The following is a 19440-nucleotide window of genomic DNA, read 5'->3' as shown; positions in this document are numbered from 1 at the left end:
GAAAATGACATGTGAAAGACTGCTTAAGAGAAATGGTCATGCCGGATTCACACTTTTGCGAATCTTTTTCTTTCTTTTAAACTCAAAATTTTAAAATCCCAGAAAAATATTTGAATATATTCAAACTATTTTGTGACGATTCATTTCTAATAAGTTAATGGAATAACCTAGTTAATTACCAGGTCAGATTAAACTAAAAAAAATCCAGTAGATAATGCTCAGTTACACAATGTTCCACGAAAACAAGTGAAAATTCTGTCCATTATTTCCCGAAAAATAAGTATAATAAAATATAAATTCATTGAATGGATATACTTTCGATAAGCAGCCAGGTATAATAAATAAGAAGAGCTTTTTCTTCGTTTCTGTATTCTAATAACAGTAATTATTTGACAGTTGAACTGATTACAGAGTTTTAGGTTAATGACTTGAATTCTTGAATTGTTATCAAATCAGATAGTTATATTTTCTAAATGCTACAGTCTTAATGAATAGGCATCAGTGACGTGGCCCTTATCAATTCCCAATTGTATGAAATATTATTAACCATTTTTCTCAGTAAGGTTAATTTTTTTTCTTGGAAAAAATGAATTCGTCCGATACTACAAACATCTTCAAACAACTGGCTCTATTAGTCCTTTCACCCCATTGCTTCGATACGTATTTTATAGATTTTAACTTTCTAGATAGTGAGTGTGAAAACTCTTGTATCATCTATTACTCATAAACTTTTTTTTAGGACCTTGTTTTGCTGCAACTTTGAGTAAGGGGTTAGGCATTGGAATAATATTGGGATCAATATTTGTGAAATTTCCACAAATTTTAAAAATTTATAATGCCAAAACTGCTAAAGGAATAAGTTTAGCAACTGTCATATTGGATCTGATAGTTATAACTATTTATGCTGCTTATAATTTTTTGAAACAATTTCCAATTAGTGCCTGGGGTGATACAGCTTTTTTAGCTATTCAAACTGTAGCTATTGGTTTTCTATTATTGTATTATGATGTATCTACTTCGAAAGCTATCATTTTTCTTATCAACTATTTAGTGTTCTCTGGAGTATTAATTAGTGGTCTGGTTCCAATTGATATTTTATGGACTCTTCAAGGAATCAACATACCCTTGCTATTAGCTGGACGAGTTATTCAAGTACATTCAAATTATAAGAATCAAAGCACTGGACAATTATCTGCAATTACTTGTGCTCTTTTATTTGCTGGCTCTTTGGCCAGAATTTTTACATCTATACAAGAAACTGGAGATACTATGATTATTCTAACAAATGTTTTCTCTTTTCTTGCTAATTTAGTGATTGTGATTCAAATTCTTTATTACTGGAAATCAGAAGAAAAAACCAAAAAGGTTGACTAAAAAATTTATTTAGTAATTCTCATTGCACAAAAAAATAGAATTTCCTCTTTTACAAAATGTCTGAAAGATAATTTAGACTGATAAAATTTGTTCATCTTTTGACATTTGTAATAGGTATAAAGTGTATATCATATTTTTTTAGGAACAAATGGGTAATCTGATCGGGATGAATGTTAAGAAAGTACTGTTACTTGTATTTATGAACATATTCTGGAAATTATAATTTTGTCAGTGGACAATTAATATTTATATTAATATGTGGAACCACTGTTAACACAATTGTTTTATTTCACTAGTTGAAAATAAATCTTTCCCTCCATAACATAAATGATTTAATTTATCTATTCAAACAAAAATAAATGTTTCTTAATTCAGTCCCTCAATTCGCATCGTTTGAAACACAGATTACGGATAACATAGATAGAACACTCGCCTTCCCCCACCCGAAATTAAGTTTTAGTTCTTGGCCCACGCGCTTGGAACCGCTGCAAGTCATTTGTTTACGTTTGGTTTGCTCTTGCAATATTATTTTAACCTAGAAGCTGAAAATGGACGTTTGTCATTGAAGTTGTTCAACTAAGTACAATTCTCGTACGCCGTAGAAATTCATTTGAAGAAAAAAATATACTTCCAAATTTCGAGGTAAGTGCTTCAATCTAACAAGTTTCAATTAAATAAATAATGCATATATTATTTTATCAGAATGCCTAGACTAAAGAAATGTTGTGTACAAGGATGTACCGATGAGACAAGTACAAGAAATCATTTCCCTCAGAGTAATTTGGATTAATTCAATAACTGGCTCCAAATGATCCAACCAAGATATTGGCAACAATTCAGTAGGCATCGAATTTATGAAGGTTATTTTGTGTGCCATTCACATTTTGATAAAAAATATCATCTTCCAGGAAGCCATCGTGGTCTTACTTGCAATGCCATACCTACAATCAGTATTCCAGGTAATTTTATCGAATTACTCAATTTTATTCATATTTAAACCCCTTAAATTTTTGTTCCATGTGTACTGTCCAATGGAGCTGTAGTATATTCTGGTTTAAACGATACTAAGAATTAGGCGTTACATAGTATATATTTCAGTAATAGTTATAGGATGTAGTATGTTTCTAGTTTGTTGGTTTTTGAATTCTGATGAACATTTGATTTTTTGTAGGTACTGTATGCACTGATTGATTCTCTCAATGTATCAAAGATTCGAAATACACAGGGTAAGTTTTTGAAGGAACCAATAACCACAAAATCGGAACATGAAATATTTTGGAAAAAATCAATAAAAATTTTTGAAAACATGTATTTCTATGATGAAAAAAAACAAAAAAATGTGGTGGTACCTACCATAAAAAATTTTATTTGGACTTTAAAAGCTTTCGTTTACCTTAAGAGGAGGTTGTTAACTGAAAAAAATTTCAAGTATATCTTGACTGGTGCTTTCAATCAAGATTGCCTTGAAAATTTTTTCAGTTATATCCGAGGGCATGGTGTAAGGAACACTAATCCAAATATTGGCCAGTTTATGTCCTCTTTCAAATGCCTTACTTTGAATAACTTCATGTCCTCCCATTCTGTAGGTTCCAACTGTGAAGAGGATTTAACATCACATTGTTTGGATAATCTAAAATCATTTGTTTTATCAAAATTTCCTTTACCTCAAAATGTTGTGCTTGAAGATTTAAATATAGTTATTCCGAAATTAATAGTCCTTGAACAAAAATCAAAATTTAGTAGATGTACTTTAGTTTATATGTGTGGATTCATTTGTAAAATTTTATTTAAAGATAAATTGATCAAACAATGTGATAAGTGTAAAAAAAATTTAACCTTTAACAGTGAAGAATTGGGGGACATGGATTTTATTCAGGTAAGGCAGTATAAACACGGAAAGTTGACAAAACCTGGGCAATGTGTATCATTTTTATTTCGGCATTCTCTAAATTACCTTTTCTATATTATTCCGCGAATTTGTGAAAAAAAAAACATTTCCCTCTATTTAAAATCGTTTCTAATGAAATATTTGGACTTCAAAATTTTAAATTGTAATGAACATATGTTGGGGGAAAAAGTATGTGAGACAATAATAAGGTGTTCCTTGCACTGGTGGTGCAAGCAGGTAAACGAAATTATGAGTGGTACCGACACAAAATTTTCCAAGTTCCTTCTAACTTCCCCTAGTGAAGAATTTATTGATCCTATAAAAATAGGGGCAAAAAGGATCTTTGATACAAAGAGAAAAAAGAAATGATTTATTTATTCAATTTTATATTTATTTATATATTTATTCATTCATTTATTCATATATTTATTTATTCAAATTAATTTATTCATGTTATTCATTTTTGTTGAAAGTAATTTTATTATTGTTGAAACTAATTTATTCTTTTATTGTTTGAACTAATTTATTTATTTAATGTTGATGCTCCTTTATTATTTCAATGTTGATTTATTTATACATATATTGTTTATTTTTTGTTGATTTTTTTATTTTTGTTTACTGCTAATAAATTATATGTTTATTATACTATCGACTTTTATTTGCACAAAATGTAATATCATCACATATTATACCAGTTATTTATAAAAAAATTCAAATGGTTTTTGGTCATCATAGCACCAAACTCCATTTGGATTGCTTAATATTTCGTTAATAAATTCAAAACAAGTATAGGAAAACCAGTCACTTCAAATTTCCCGCGTTTGTCGAGTTTGTTCTTGGCCCATCCACCAGGGGGAGTTAATTTCAAATGATTCTACTTTAGGTAGGGGAGTGTCCCATCTATGATATCCGTAATCTGTGGTTTGAAATGCATGAATATCATGCCAAAGACTAATAATAATCTCTGATCATGCTGAATGAAAGCAGCAATGCTGTCAATTTTCGATAAATAAAAATATTGAGATAAATCAAAACTTTTGGTATGTGAATAACTCTCTTCTCTCGTTTGTTTTAAGTTTTCAATAAATAATGGAAAAATTTCTTATCAGAAAACTTAAAACGGAAAACAATTTGTTCATAATTTCTCTGATTATTCTATGAACTCACATAGAATAGTACTAATGACATATTAATCTGTGGTAGTCCATAGCAATCATAGCATAGACAATACAAGTGAATGAGGAGGGACTCTTTTAGGCAAAAGTGTTCTATAAAATCTAGTTTTGGCTATTTGGCGAAATTATTTGTATGAATAGTGTTTTGTGTGAATTTTTTCATAATTGGGTTACAAGAATAACTTTAGTTGACGAAGCATATTGAAATACTTCACGCGAAAGCTTGTGCGATAATAAATTACCTTCTATTCATTTATAGAAATGGCGGAAGATATTGACGTTGAAGCTATGTTGGAAGCCCCATATAAAAAAGACGTAAGTATAGTTTTTTAATTTATTGAGTAAGGTGTACGCATTTCGGATTGATTGTTATTTATATAATTTTATTTTTGTAGTGACAATGGTAATCTTTCATAACTGTATATCTGCAACATAATTTTAACTTAGATATGATTACCATTTGCATTACTTGTTTTCATAGCAATTAAAACATTCTCTTACATCACTTCCTAATTTTATATTTTAGACTTATGTGGTTTTTTCTGGCATTCGACGACTTCCCACAAAATCAGGTACAGATCTCATTAGTTTTAAATTTATATAAACTTTTAGGTTTTTTAATGGAACTGTGTAACATTATATCTTGAAATTCAATATAATCAGTTCATTTACGATATTGATATGTGTTGCTGATAGGTAATTTCTCGCCATAGGGTTGGAGTTTCGTGGACTACCTGACCATCATCCCTATCAACTGCCAGTGAACCTTTCAACTCAATTTTTACTAGTGACAAAATGTGGAGATTAGTTGGAGTGCATATCAAATGTAAAATGATAATTTATTGGGTACTTAGTTGTTGGGCTTTTAATCAAAATTATGAAAATTGGATTTTTAATGAATTCTGCAAAACATTTTATTACATATTTTTTTCAGATTGGGTTTGATAAATTTCTTCAAAATTCTATCAAAGGTTCTTGAAAACAATTGAAGACATTCATAATAAGTATAACAAATTTTTGAATCAGATTTTTTATGTATGCTGATAATTTTGCCAGGCACTTGTCTGAAATATTTTTTCTCTTCCTAATGTTTCAATCTCAGGAATTTCTTTTTTCAGTAAACATTTTGAAACTAACAGACTTTCTGCTAAATATTCTTTGTTCATTTACACTTTCAAAAAAACAAAACGCAATATCATATTTTCTTATCCCACTTAGAAGTGAAGCTTTAGCTGTCATCTTCTTTCTATTATTTTGACAAAGTTTAACAGAATATTTTTCGAAATCAGTGATGAAAGCCACATATTGCCCAATATTATTTACTCTTTTTCCTGGGTATATGAATATCATTTCCTTTCTTATATTTTGAGTAACTTCATCAATACTGAATTCATATATTTATTCAGTAAGTTCTTAAAAAAATTATTTGGATGCGTTTAACACCACAAACTGGATCTAAAGTACATTTTTCTCTTCAACATTTTCCATTTACGCAATCATTTTATCTACAGATCTGAAAAAAGATGGAACGGGCAGAGACTGACTAAAGTGAGTTATCATTATTGATGAATTAACGTAGTTGAAAAAATTTTATAACTTGTCTCTAATCTTCATTAGGTAGAAGTTAAAAGAGTCGGAGGAAAGTAGTCACCCATCAATAACAGTAAGAAGTACTTGGTATTTAACATTTCTGTAGTGGTACTTTTTACTCAAGTACAATTATAATGAAAATATGTTACATTGCAGTCATTCTTTATCTATTTCATGAAAAATCGTACTTATACTTAAATAAGAGGTCTGAAATGAATGATTTTAAAAAAAAAAGTTTTGCACCAAATTTTTAAACTGAATATCAGTAATTTAAATAGATGATATATTTGATTGTTTACATTGAACAGAAAATGAGGAATACATTTTTTTTTAGTATAAATAATGATATTTTTTATCATTCTATTCAAGATTCAAATAGAAGTGAATTTTATATGTTTTAATAATGTTTGATATTGATATAGTTGCTCAATTATATTGTATATGTCTATCAAGACTGATTTTCCATTTGCAGAATTTCATATTATTTGCAATTCAAAAATCATTTATACCTAAGTAATCAGTGTAAAATTTCACTCCTGATTTTCAAAGCCCAACTTTAAGAATCACAAAGTGACAAAGAACACTCAGTTTTTACTGAATTGAATGAAAACGTTTGCATGTCCGTCAATTTAAGGTTCCTCCTTGGAATTTCGTCTTACTCGGTGTATTTTTTCAGAAGTATTGAATCTGGATCAAGTAAAGCAACCCCTTTGTCTTTGTCTACATCACGGTAAGTCTAGTTGCGGCTAGACTGTTGTAAAAGGCCTGTTACTTTGGTTCTGACAGAATGTGACTATGGTTCTAGCCACACCAGAAGAAGCAAATATTCTATATTTGTCTTTCCAGCCCAATATATACTTTTTCATTACTCCAAATTTTTCATTTTGTCTTCCATGAAATCTTACAGTTTCATTTTATTATTTTAATACATGCAAAGTGTTAGTGAATAAGTGCAATAAACTTTTTTTCTTTCATGCAGAATCATCTCCTGAAGTTCGTTGCACTTATTCACCAACAGACTGTATATTACGATGGAGAATTTAAAGTACTATGAAAATAATACAGTGCAATTGTGATTTTTCACCTCTCATTTTGAGTAATGTAAAAGCAAGTTTAGTTTTTAAATAAGTACATCATATTATTGTCTGAGCCTTATAACTGCTTCGATTATTTTGACTAATATTTTCTGTTTTTGCCAACCCTGCGTGGTCCTGTTCACTTTGTTGCTGTTCATAGGAAGAGCTGAATGGAAGGCCCAAAGAAAATGGAGATTCTCGAAAGGATAGATACTCTGAGTAAGTAGTACGAAATTTTTAGTGTCTGAACTTTGAATCTATAGAAATTTTTTTTTACAGCAGCAAAAAGCGAAGCCGCAGCCGTTCCAAGGACAGAAAAAGAACTAAACATGATTCAGACAAGAAACGGAGCCGTAGTAAAGACAGGAAAAGGTCCAGAGATCGTCGGAGGACAAAATCACGAGACAGAAAATCTAGATCTAAAGACAGAATGTCCAGATCTAAAGATAGAAGGTCCAGATCAAGAGATAGAAAGTCCAAGTCCAAAGATAGAAAATCCAGATCTAGGGATCGTAGATCTAGATCCAGAGAAATAGTATCCAGATCTAGAGATCGGCGATCCAAATCAAGAGACAATAAGAGGTCAAAATCCAGGGATAGAGTTTCGAGGAGAAAGTCCAGATCTAGAGATAGAAAAAGTAGTCCGATTAGGTATGTTTCTATATCCTATTAAATCTTAATGAGCTATTTGTCAACATAAAAGAATGTGGTTGAATATGAAAATAAAATTGAGACTTATTATCATCTACTGAGAACAATGCCACGAATATCTTCTAGACAATAATTACATTATGGTAAAACTTGGAAAAATTATACAGTCTGGCAATAATGCTGGAACACATTTTATGACGTCATCGATGACGTATCAACGAACTGTATTCGCCTTGAAAACGCGGTCAATAGTAGTAGCTCATCAAAATCATTAATAATGAGCCAGTTTACATATTTTCATGTCTTTTTCAGAGATCGTCGCAAGAGTTACAGCAAGGAGCGCCGACGTAGATCCAGATCGAAGAAACGCAGTCCTTCGCCCCATAAGGCCCCTCCTTTTGGACGCAAGAGGTCCCCGCTACGTGCAAGGTCGGGATCGCCGCTGGAAGAGTTGAGCCCCGAGGAACGCGACGCCCGAACTGTCTTTGCCATGCAACTGTCCCAGAGGATACGAGCCAGAGACCTGGAAGAATTCTTCAGCTCTGTCGGTAAAGTTAGAGATGTAAGGCTGATTATGTGTAACAAAACGAGACGGTTCAAGGGAATCGCATACATTGAATTCAAGGATCCTGAGAGTGTCGCTCTGGTAAGTTTTCGAAATTTGAGTAAACGCAAACATTGACAAGGGTTCGAGGCTTGTAAAAGTAGAGCGTTGAATATTACGGTTTCTCTTAAATTTATGGTTTCTCATGCTTCTGAATTGTTTTGATTTTTTTAATATCTGCAATTGTGAATGGACAATTTTCATATTGGCCCCATGACATCAGTTTGATTTGTTTGGGAAAAATTCATTGTGTGTTAACTAATTGAATCGTAAAGTTATTCTTTTATGTACCAGAATTCTTCGCCTAATTAATTAATTTTTAATCAGTTTCTCAAGGAAATGTTCTTCACGATGACTCTGAAGAACATCTGAAATATTCCGGTCTTTCGTACAAGATGATCGTTTAAGTTGGAACTTTCTACAATCAAATTTTTACATTCATAACAATGAAAGCCAGTTTTAAATTAACCTTTTTTATCATACATATCTTTTTTTCTGATAGGTTTGAGAATAAAAGCGTCTGCCTGCTCTATCATGATTAAGAAACACGTTTATTCAGTGACCTGAGTTGGAAGGTATTTTTCTTCAGACTTAAGTTAATGATATGTAACTGGTTGAAGTAATTCCTTAATACTTGAAAAAAGCATTATCCGATGTTTGTGAAGCAACTGATGGCAATCAAAGGGAAATGAAAAATAATTTTAATCGAAGGTTTCAGTACCGAAGTAAAAACTTTTTGGCATGTAAAAATATCAACCTCTCACTACACTTGGACTTTTTATCTATTTTTGAGCCTGTGCTTGAAATACGCATACCTTCAGGACTATTTTTGACGTTTGTTTCATGCTTAAGATTCAACTGAACTTTTCTCCTTGAAATGTCAGGATGATCGACACAATTTTTAACTGTTTGACGTGATAATACTCAAATTAGGAAGAATTGTATCTCTTCAACAGTTTTAAGTAATGCTTTTTGTGATTTCACTTCATGGTTTGTCGCTTGTCCAATTGAACTAAATAAAAATTGTGATATTAATCTGTCAAATATTCAAGAACCGAATATAACCTCAAAAATTACAGCTCTGTAATTGGCTCAGAAATAAACGTCAAAAAGGCATTGTTCATAATAATGTCAGATGTGATAAGGGGTTTAGAATTTTTTTTGTGAATTGTTGAAAATTAGTCCGCTGAATTCAATAAAAAACTGTTATTGATATTCTAGAACTGAATATTAAAGCTATTAAACAAAATTATAAATGAAAAAATGTTTTCAATAGACTTTACATTAATCCATCTCTTTGGTCGGACATAACCTTCACCGAAAGTACTCAAACTATGCGGTAATGCTTTTCTTCAAGTCTCGCATCAATCAAACTCCACCACTAATTTTTCCTTCTTCGATAGGCCTTAGGATTGTCCGGACAGAAGTTGCTGGGCATCCCCATCATCGTGCAACACACCCAAGCAGAAAAGAACCGTATGGGTAACTCCATGCCTAACCTTATGCCAAAAGGAATGACGGGACCGATGAGACTCTACGTGGGGTCCTTACATTTTAACATTACCGAAGACATGCTCCGGTCTATTTTCGAACCTTTCGGGAAGATAGAAAATATACAGCTGATAATGGACCCAGAAACGGGACGTTCCAAAGGTTATGGTTTCGTTACTGTAAGTATTTATGATTTTTTTAAAGTAGGATATTTGACGAATTTTTCAAATCATTCTCTCAAAGTATTCAGTGGGCACATGAAAAGGGAATTGTTTTAATTCGCATTGTAAAGGTAACTCCATTCATTAAATTCTTGCTAGAACAAATTATTTGAGGTTAGAATTCGTTCTAACCTGTTTTACGGTTTTACCTTTCTATAGAGAAAATGAATCTGTTCAAAATCTCTAAAGAACTTAACAAATACTCGATGAAATGGAAATTACACTTGTGTTTACTTCCAACTGACGTCATCGTAAGTTCCTCCAATCAAATTCGTTCCTCGTCACGTGATAATACTTTTGAACTATTGCAGTTTTTATAGCTTTTTTGCATATTCATAAATTTTTTTTCATTTAATTAATGTCTTTGTAAAGTCGAATCTATAAAATGAAATATGTAGTTATTTATAATACAAGTACAGAAGGCATTGATATTCTTACTCGAGTGTTAGAATGAGCCTTCTGTATGAGTATTACATGATAACTTCTCTAATTCATTGAATTTTTATTGAAATTAATGGAATATTTCCATAAATATCGTTTAGTGATTTTTGCATGGTATTGGTTGGCAGAACTGTTTGCTATATCGCAAATTTGACAGATAATAGATAAATCCATGACAGGAGAGTTGCGGGTAACAACATATAATGATGATATATGACCAAGAAAACTTTGTTAAATTGAGATATTTCCGCTGATTTTGTTCTACAAGATTTGGAAGAATTAAAGGATTTGCCGCAGAATTAGAGATATGTTTTTAGTGTGAAATAGCTTTATTTTGTACAACATTGAAATTGACATTATGTTTCAGTATCACAATTGCGACGATGCCAAGAAAGCTCTGGAACAACTCAACGGGTACGAACTGGCAGGCAGACCGATGAAAGTGGGTAATGTTACCGAAAGGATGGACCTCCAACAGCAACAGGGCCCCTCCATATTGGATTCCGATGAATTGGACAGGTCGGGTATCGATCTGGGTGCTACGGGTCGTCTTCAGCTCATGTTCAAGTTGGCAGAAGGTGCTGGTATGCAGGTACCGCCTGCTGCAGCAACGGCTCTTAGTATGGCAACGGGCCAACCAATAGTGCCTAGGGTGCAGGCTCAGAGCACGCCCCCAATCGCCACTCAGTGCTTCATGTTGAGCAACATGTTCGAACCCTCAAGGTAAGGATGAATATTATAATTATTCAATCGATGAAATTCTGTTGTAACGGGTGTTTTTTTTCGAGGTATATAACTTTAAGTTGGCATTACTGTTCAAGATGGCGACCGATTTAACAGCTGTCAAGTGATTTATTCTCAGTTTGGTTTGGCAATTCATCATAAATAGACTCACGCCTGAACAATGCTTGCAAATAGTGCAAAATGAGATTGCCGTAGTTCCCGATTTTCATAGGCGCATTTCGTTTAGCGGAAGCGCACTTCTGGTTGAATGGCTACGTCAACAAACAAAACTGCCACATTTGGAGAGAAGCTAATCCTCAAGTGTATGTCGAAACACCGTTACATCCAGAAAAACTGACTGTTTGGTGCGCTTTATGGGCTGGTGGAATCATTGGTCCGTACTTCTTCAAAAACGATGATGGCCAGAACGTTACAGTCAATGGTGATCGGTATAGAGCATGATTACTAACTTTTTCATTCCTGAATTGAACAACCATGATGTCCAGGAGCTGTGGTTTCTACAAGACGGCGCAACATGTCACACAGCTCGTTCCACAATCGATTTATTGAAAGACACGTTTAGTGACCGCCTAATTTCACGTTTTGGACCTGTGAATTGGCCTCCAAGATTTTGTGATTTAACACCGCTAGACTACTTTCTGTGGGGCTATGTAAAGTCATTGGTCTATGCGGATAAGCCACAAACCCTTGACCATTTGGAAGACAACATTCGCCGTGTTATTGCCGATTTACGGCCACAAATGTTGGAAAAAGTAATCGAAAATTGGACGTCCAGATTGGACTACATCCGAGCCAGCCGTGGCGGTCATATGCCAGAAATCATATTTAAAATGTAATGCCACAAGATTATCTTGCGGATAAATAAAACTCATGTCAATCGAATAATCCATCGTTGTTTTATTGCAATTTAAAGTTCTATAGCTCTAGAAAAAACACCCTTTATAACCCCATTCGTCTCTAAAATTGGTCACTATACTACTGGAACAACAAGAAAATTTTTTGTTGGAAAGTTTTTTATTTGACTAAAAAATTCGTACGAAATTATTTTCCGTTGAAGACTCAAACTTATATTGAACTCCGCACCTACATTTTTTAAATGTTGAAATCTCAGAATTTCTATTGAAATTATAATTTCCACTTTTCTTCGAATACAGAACGAACTTTCTGTACCAATTGTAATCTCACTCCTTTTCCGAGTCGGTAGCCAACATATTACCTGTCAAACCCAAGTTAACCAATATTTTGCAACTTGACATCGATTGTCATGAAACCATAACCTGTAAAAAATGACATATCCTTAGGTTTATGGTGGGTTTATGCACCATTCCTAAGGACTAAGACTACGAACTAAGAACTAAACCTAAGAATTCAGTGGCGTTTATGCACTCACTTGTTAGTTTTTAGTTAAGAGACTTCCTTTTGTTAAAATTATCCGAGGAATCTTTCATTTTAGTTTGTACCTCCAATTCAGGAACAGAACAAAACTTTTCAGTTATTCTGAAAGTTATTATTATTATTTAAATGAATAATTTTTTTTTTTTTTCAGCGAGTCGAATCCAAATTGGGATGTCGAAATCAGGGACGACGTAATAGAAGAATGCAACAAACATGGAGGAGTGTTGCACGCTTATGTAGACAAAGGGTCGCCTCAGGGTAACGTATATGTGAAATGTATATCCATCTCGACCGCAGTGGCGTCCGTGAATTCCTTGCACGGAAGGTGGTTTGCGGGAAGAGTCATAACAGCAGCTTACGTTCCTTTAGTGAATTATCATGCACTTTTCCCCGATGCCATGACAATGAGCCAGTTATTAACACCGTCGAATAGGAAATAGTGTGTGAAAATCAGTCGATTGATTATTTTTTAATTTTTTTCTCAAAGGAACTGAAACTTCATTGAGCCTTATGCAATCGAAGATCGTATTTCTAGATGATATGTTGGTTGGATTTAAGAATGGAATAATTGTTATGTTCAGGTTTTTCACATTTGAACATAATGTAAATTTTTTTTGTTGATTGACTTGGTAAATAATGAGAAATAATGAATTTTTTTTATGTTATCTAATTGGAATCTAATTATTATACATCCAAGTTGCAAAGATTTGTAAAAAGTAAGTTAATAAATATACTCTTAAAAAAAAAGTTTTTGTTTTTTCTTGTTTTTTTTTTTCATAAATTTATAACTATAAGTTTTATTGACTAATGTGAGTGGTGTGATTCCCAAAAGTCAGTTTGCCGAGTTCAGATTTAAGTCCTGTAAAAAGAATTAAGTAGAATGAAAAATAAAATAAACTAATATCAATGAAGAAAAAATAGTACACAGGGATATACATACATAATGCTTATTGGAAGTAATTATGGAAATAACTTTTACTTTTGTTAGTTCTTCTATAATGAATTTCCATCAAGTAAGGACTGAATCCATTAAATAAATAAAATATAGTCATTATGAGTATATAACATAAAAACACGTGAAAACTGAACTAAAACGCGTGAAAATCATCCTTTAAGGGAATTTCTGGTGGATGATTCCAACTGATTCGAAGTGTTATTTGCAATTTCTTATTGTTTTTTTTTCTGTTGTTTCTACTGCCATCTTCCGAGGACACAGCTAAGTTAATTAGTTCTTGCTATCATAGGGCGATTAACTTATCGCCTTGAATAAAATTCATTCTCGCTAAGTAGATTATCAAGCTATTTAGTTCGTTTTCTTGCTTAAGAGCGATATAGTAATTTTCATTCTTTTTCCTAAAAATCAATATGTATAGTTCCCGCTTTTTCCGCTAAAGGCAGCAGCTATGAAACCCATAGCACAGAAATATCTGTCATAAAAATATAAATTAATCTCTCAATCAGTAGTTTGTCTATGACATAACCTAATATTTGATATTACATTGTTATGATTTTTTTATGAAAATTGCCAGCAAATTAAAAAAAAAAATCCTGATTGAAAAAAAAATATTTAGATGGAGGTCGAAATATTTAAAGTAGAACTTGATGAAGATGAGATCAAAGAATCATTTTTTAGCTACAAGTAAGTATTTTATTCACTTAAATTTCTGAAAATATCAAATGCATCTATGAAAAAATGCATACTACTACTTATAAACAATCTTGTACCGAAATCTTCAGATGAAAAACTAAATATTTGGGTATCTGAAAGAATCTCTACTTGTTTCATTCAAGTCGATAACATGTTGACATATTAGAAATTATGTTAGTTATTACATTATGATTTGTTTCAGTGCTCAGTACATAGATGATGAAATGTTAACTCTTAAACCAAAAACTGAAAATGTAGAACACTTTGTAGAAGGAAATGAAGGAACTGATAAGATAATAGAAACTCCAAAAAACTATGAAGGGGATGTATTATCCAATTTGGAATTAAATGAGACTGCCAAGGAGATTAATCCAAAGAAATATGACTGTGACCTTAGTGATTTTGCTTCAGCCCAAAATCTGGACCTTAAAAAGCATATAAATTCGGTTCACTTGACGATAAAAAAATATCTGTGTCATCTATGTGATTACACCGCACTTCAAAAGGACAACCTGAATACTCATATAGAATCAGTTCATTCAAATTTGAAGAAAAATAAGTGTCACATATGCAATTTTGATACTGCCCAAAATATAAACCTTGAAAAGCATATAGAATTGGTTCATTTGAATAAAAAAGAGCATAAATGTCACCTTTGTGACTATGCCTCATTTGACCAGAGAAGTCTTGAAGACCATATAAATTCAGTTCATTTGAATTTGAAGAAAAATGCATCTCCAAAGTGTGATCATACCACAACCCATAAAGGATGCTTAAAACAACATAAAAATTCAGTTCATTTGAATTTAAAGATACATAAATGTCACCTATGTGATTTTTCCTCAGACCGAAATGTGAAACTTAAAAGGCATATAGATTCAGTTCACTTGAAGATAAAGGAATATCAGTGTCATCTATGTGATTACTCCGCAGCTCGAAAGGACACCCTAAAATCTCATATAGAATCAACTCATTTAAATTTGAGGAAATATAAGTGCCACTTATGTGATTTTGCTACTGCCCGAAATATGTACCTTAAAAAGCATATAGAATCGGTTCATTTGAATATAAAACAGCATAAGTTGAATAAAAAAGAACGTAGGTGTCACCTTTGTGACTGTGCTACATATGACCAGAGAAGTCTTGAAGAGCATATAAATGCGGTTCATTTGAATTTAAAGAAATATGCATGTAAGAAGTGTGATTATGCCACAGCCCGTAAAGGATGCTTAAGACGACATATGAATGCAGTTCATTTGAATTTGAAGAAACATAAATGTCACTTATGTGATTATGCTTCAGATAGAAAGGAGCTTATTAATTCACATATAGAATATGTTCATTTGAATATAAGACGCTATAAGTGTCATCTTTGTGATTATGCCTCGGCTGGAAGAGGAATATTGAAAACTCATATTAAATCAATCCATTTGAATGTAAGGAAACAATAATGACATTTGTGCGATTTTGGATCAGTTCCAAATGAAGACCTCAAACAACACATAAATTCTTTTCATTTGAACATGAAGCATATTCAGTGTCACCTTTGTGAGTTTGTTACAATTAATAAGACATAATATAAGAGCACTTGAAGAGCATGTGAAAAATGTGATTTTACAACTGCAAATGTAGGAGACTCGTGCTTCAGCTCATTCAAATTTAAATAATCATAAATGTCTCCTATGTGTTTATGCTTCAGCTCAAAAAAGATGTCTTCAAGCGCATATAGATTTGTTGCATTTGAATATAAAGGCAAACAAGTGTGTGACTATGCAGCAATTCGTAAAGAACACCTCATATCTTATATAGAATCTGTCTATTCAAAAATTGAATAACTTTAAGGTTACTTATGTTGTTAAATGAAATGCAAAAACTGATGAAGGCTCATTGTGACAAGTTATTGATTTTTTGGTTTCATTAATAAAAAAAGATTAGTTTTTATTTTTAATACTTTAATAATTTAATTTTCTTTTATGTATAAATAATTCATCGAGTCTTTTATTTAACGAAGATCGTATTTCTAGATGATATGTTCGTTGGATTTAAGAAAGGAATAATTGTTATGTTCAGTTTTTTCACATTAGGACATAAGTAAAAATTTTTTGTTTATTGATTTGGTAAATAATAAACTTTTTTATGTTATTTAATTCGAATTCTAATTGTTATACATCCAAGTCGCAAAGATTTGTGAAATGTAAGTTGATAAATATACTTTTGAAAAAACTAGCTTTTTTTTTAGAAATACATAAATTCTATTCTGTTTTATTGAACAACATGAGTGGTATAATTCCCAAAAGTCAGTTTGCTGAGTTCAGATTTAAGTCCTGTAAAAAGAATTAAATAGAATAAAAAATAATTTCAATGAAGAAAGAATAGCACACAGGGATATACATACATAATGTATATTAGAAATAATTATGGAAATAACTTTTTACTTTTATTAGTGATTCTATAATGAATTTCCATCAAGTAAGGACCGAATCCATTGAATGAAGAAAATAAATATAATATTATATTTCTATGAGCTGGAGATTGATCTGTTCATTGAACTAATAATTTTTATTAATTCTATGGATCTGTTTGAGAAGAAGAAGAAGATAACCTAATATTTGATATTAGGTCTATGACCTATAATTTAGTCTATGTTCGGGAGAATCAGTTGTCAAACGTACTTTGTTATGATTATTGCTAGAAAAAATTGCCAGCAAATTAAAAAAAAATTCATCCTGATTGAAAAAAATATTTAGATGGAGACCGAAATATTGAAAGTAGAAGTTCATGAAGATGAGATCAGAGAATCATTTTTTAGCTACAAGTAAGTATTTTATTCACTTTAATTTCTGAAAATATCAAATATCTCTATGAAGAAATGCATGCTGCTACTTAGAAAAAATTGAAAAAAGAATATTTGAAAGAATCTCTACTTGTTGTATTCAAGTCGATAACATGATGTAGTATCAGAAATTATGTTTTTAGACATCTTAGTTATTACATTATGATTTGTTTCAGTGCTCAGTACATAGATGATGGAAGGTTAACTTATAAACCGAAAATTGAAAATGTAGAATACTTTGTAGAAGTGAATGAAGGAACTGATAAGATGATAGAAACTCCAAAAAAATATGAAGAGGAGGTATTATTTGATGTGAAATTAAATGAGACTGCCAAGGATATTGATCCAAAGAAATATAACTGTGACCTTAGTGATGTTGCTTCAGCCCGAAATCTGGACCTTAAAAAGCATATAAATTCAGTTCACTTGAAGATGAAGCAATTTCAATGTAATCCATATGATTACGCTGCAGTTCCAAAAGAAAACCTTAAAAAGCATATAGAATTGCTTCATTTGAATAAAAAAGAGCATAAGTGTCACCTTTGTGACTATGCTACATTTGACCAGAGAAGTCTTGAAGAGCATATAAATTTGGTTCATTCGAAATTGGAGAAATATGCATGTTTGAAGTGTGATTATGCCACAGCGCATAAAGGATGCTTGAAACGCCATATAAATTCAATTCATTTGAATTTGAAGAAACATAAATGTCACCTATGTGATTTTGCTTCTGACCGAAATGTGAAACTTAAAATTCATTTAGATTCAGTTCACTTGAAGATAAAAGAATATCAGTGCCATTTATGTGATTACGCCGCAGCTCAAAAGGACAAACTGAAAACTCATATAGAATCAATTCATTTAAATTTGAAGAAATATAAGTGTCACTTATGCGATTTTGCTACTGCTCGAAATATGAACCTTAGAAAGCATATAGAATCGGTTCATTTGAATAAAAAAGAGCATAAGTGTCTCCTTTGTGACTGTGCTACATTTGACCAGAGAAGTCTTGAAGAGCATATAAATTCAGTTCATTTAAATTTGAAGAAATATGCATGTTCGAAGTGTGATTATGCCACAGCTCGTAAAGGATGCTTAAGACGACATATAAATTCAGTTCATTTGAAATTGAAGAAACATAAATGTCACCTATGTGATTATGCTTCAGATAGAAAGGGGCTGATCAAAGTTCATATAGAATCTGTTCATTTGAATAAGTGTAATCTTTGTGATTATGTCTCGGCTGAAAAAGGATCCTTGAAATCTCATATTAAATCAATCCATTTTTAATATAAGGAAATAATAATGTCATTCATGCAATTTTGAATCAGTTCTAAATGAAGACCTCAAACAACACATAAATTCTTTTCATTTGAACATGTAGCATATTAATTGTCACCTTTGTGAGTTTGTTACAATTAATAAGACATAAGATATGAGCATATAGAATTGCTTCATTTGAATTTGATAATTATAAATGTATATCCATCTCGACCGCAGTGGCGTCCGTGAATTCCTTGCACGGAAGGTGGTTTGCGGGAAGGGTCATAACAGCAGCTTACGTTCCTTTAGTGAATTATCATGCACTTTTCCCCAATGCCATGACAATGAGCCAGTTATTAACACCGTCGAATAGGAAATAGTGTGTGGAAATCAGTCGATTGATTATTTTTTAATTTTTTTCTCAAAGGAACTGAAACTTGATTGAGCCTTATTCAATCGAAGATCGTATTTCTAGATGATATGTTGGTTGGATTTAAGAATGGAATAATTGTTATGTTCAGGTTTTTCACATTTGGACATAATGTAAATTTTTTTTGTTGATTGACTTGGTAAATAATGAGAAATAATGAATTTTTTTTTATGTTATCTAATTGGAATCTAATTATTATACATCCAAGTTGCAAAGATTTGTAAAAAGTAAGTTAATAAATATACTCTTAAAAAAAAAAGTTTTTGTGTTTTCTTGTTTTTTTTTTTCAGTGAGTGGTGTGATTCCTAAAAATCAGTTCGCCTGAGTTTAGATTTAAGTCCTGTAAAAAGAATTAAATAGATTGAAAAATAAAACAAAATAATTTCCTCAATGAAGAAAGAATACCACACAGAGCTATACATAATGTTTATTAGAAGTAATTATGGAAATAACTTTTACTTTTGTTAGTTCTTCTATAATGAATTTCCATCAAGTAAGGACTGAATCCATTAAATAAATAAAATATAGTCATTATGAGTATATAACATAAAAACACGTAAAAACTGAACTACGAGTGAAAATCATCCTTTAAGGGAATTTCTGGTGGATGATTTCA

General features: G+C 31.6%; 5 protein-coding genes across 10 annotated transcripts; all 5 read left to right on the top strand.

The window, feature by feature from the left end:
• The first annotated feature begins 379 nt into the window (after positions 1-379).
• LOC123678854 (mannose-P-dolichol utilization defect 1 protein homolog) lies at positions 380-1648 on the top strand. The gene is made up of 2 exons (XM_045616101.1): positions 380-689; positions 740-1648. The coding sequence occupies exons 1-2, from the start codon at positions 587-589 to the stop codon at positions 1372-1374; spliced, it is 738 nt and encodes a 245-aa protein (XP_045472057.1). The 5' UTR covers positions 380-586; the 3' UTR covers positions 1375-1648.
• Positions 1649-1782: 134 nt separating this feature from the next.
• On the top strand, positions 1783-3694 carry LOC123678851. Of its 2 annotated transcripts, XM_045616098.1 has the most exons (4): positions 1783-2016; positions 2077-2213; positions 2283-2333; positions 2546-3694. In XM_045616098.1, exons 3-4 carry the CDS (start codon positions 2307-2309, stop codon positions 3629-3631), a joined length of 1113 nt encoding a protein of 370 aa, XP_045472054.1. In that variant the 5' UTR covers positions 1783-2016; positions 2077-2213; positions 2283-2306; the 3' UTR covers positions 3632-3694. The 2 variants fall into 2 exon arrangements, with proteins under 2 accessions (XP_045472054.1, XP_045472052.1); XM_045616096.1 differs by having other exon boundaries at positions 1784-2016; positions 2077-2333.
• A 776-nt stretch (positions 3695-4470) lies between these two features.
• Positions 4471-19082, top strand: LOC123678846 (RNA-binding protein 39). 5 transcript variants are annotated; one of them, XM_045616089.1, is made up of 8 exons: positions 4471-4752; positions 7264-7322; positions 7383-7754; positions 8067-8400; positions 9762-10028; positions 10879-11234; positions 12802-12924; positions 18609-19082. In XM_045616089.1, the coding sequence occupies exons 1-8, from the start codon at positions 4699-4701 to the stop codon at positions 18772-18774; spliced, it is 1731 nt and encodes a 576-aa protein (XP_045472045.1). In that variant the 5' UTR covers positions 4471-4698; the 3' UTR covers positions 18775-19082. The 5 variants fall into 5 exon arrangements, with proteins under 5 accessions (XP_045472045.1, XP_045472044.1, XP_045472046.1 ...); XM_045616092.1 differs by lacking the exon at positions 18609-19082 and adding an exon at positions 6704-6757 and having other exon boundaries at positions 4473-4752; positions 12802-13380; XM_045616088.1 differs by lacking the exon at positions 18609-19082 and having other exon boundaries at positions 4472-4752; positions 12802-13392.
• Positions 14186-16239, top strand: LOC123678850 (transcriptional repressor CTCF-like). The gene is made up of 2 exons (XM_045616095.1): positions 14186-14289; positions 14501-16239. The coding sequence occupies exons 1-2, from the start codon at positions 14222-14224 to the stop codon at positions 15747-15749; spliced, it is 1317 nt and encodes a 438-aa protein (XP_045472051.1). The 5' UTR covers positions 14186-14221; the 3' UTR covers positions 15750-16239.
• LOC123678852 (zinc finger Y-chromosomal protein-like) lies at positions 16941-19082 on the top strand. Its single transcript, XM_045616099.1, has 2 exons — positions 16941-17113; positions 17308-19082. Exons 1-2 carry the CDS (start codon positions 17046-17048, stop codon positions 18419-18421), a joined length of 1182 nt encoding a protein of 393 aa, XP_045472055.1. The 5' UTR covers positions 16941-17045; the 3' UTR covers positions 18422-19082.
• Positions 19083-19440: the final 358 nt, after the last annotated feature.

This window comes from Harmonia axyridis, chromosome 4 (genome assembly GCF_914767665.1).
Source record: "Harmonia axyridis chromosome 4, icHarAxyr1.1, whole genome shotgun sequence".
NCBI lineage: Eukaryota > Metazoa > Arthropoda > Insecta > Coleoptera > Coccinellidae > Harmonia > Harmonia axyridis.
This window is presented reverse-complemented; position numbering and strand designations above follow the sequence as displayed.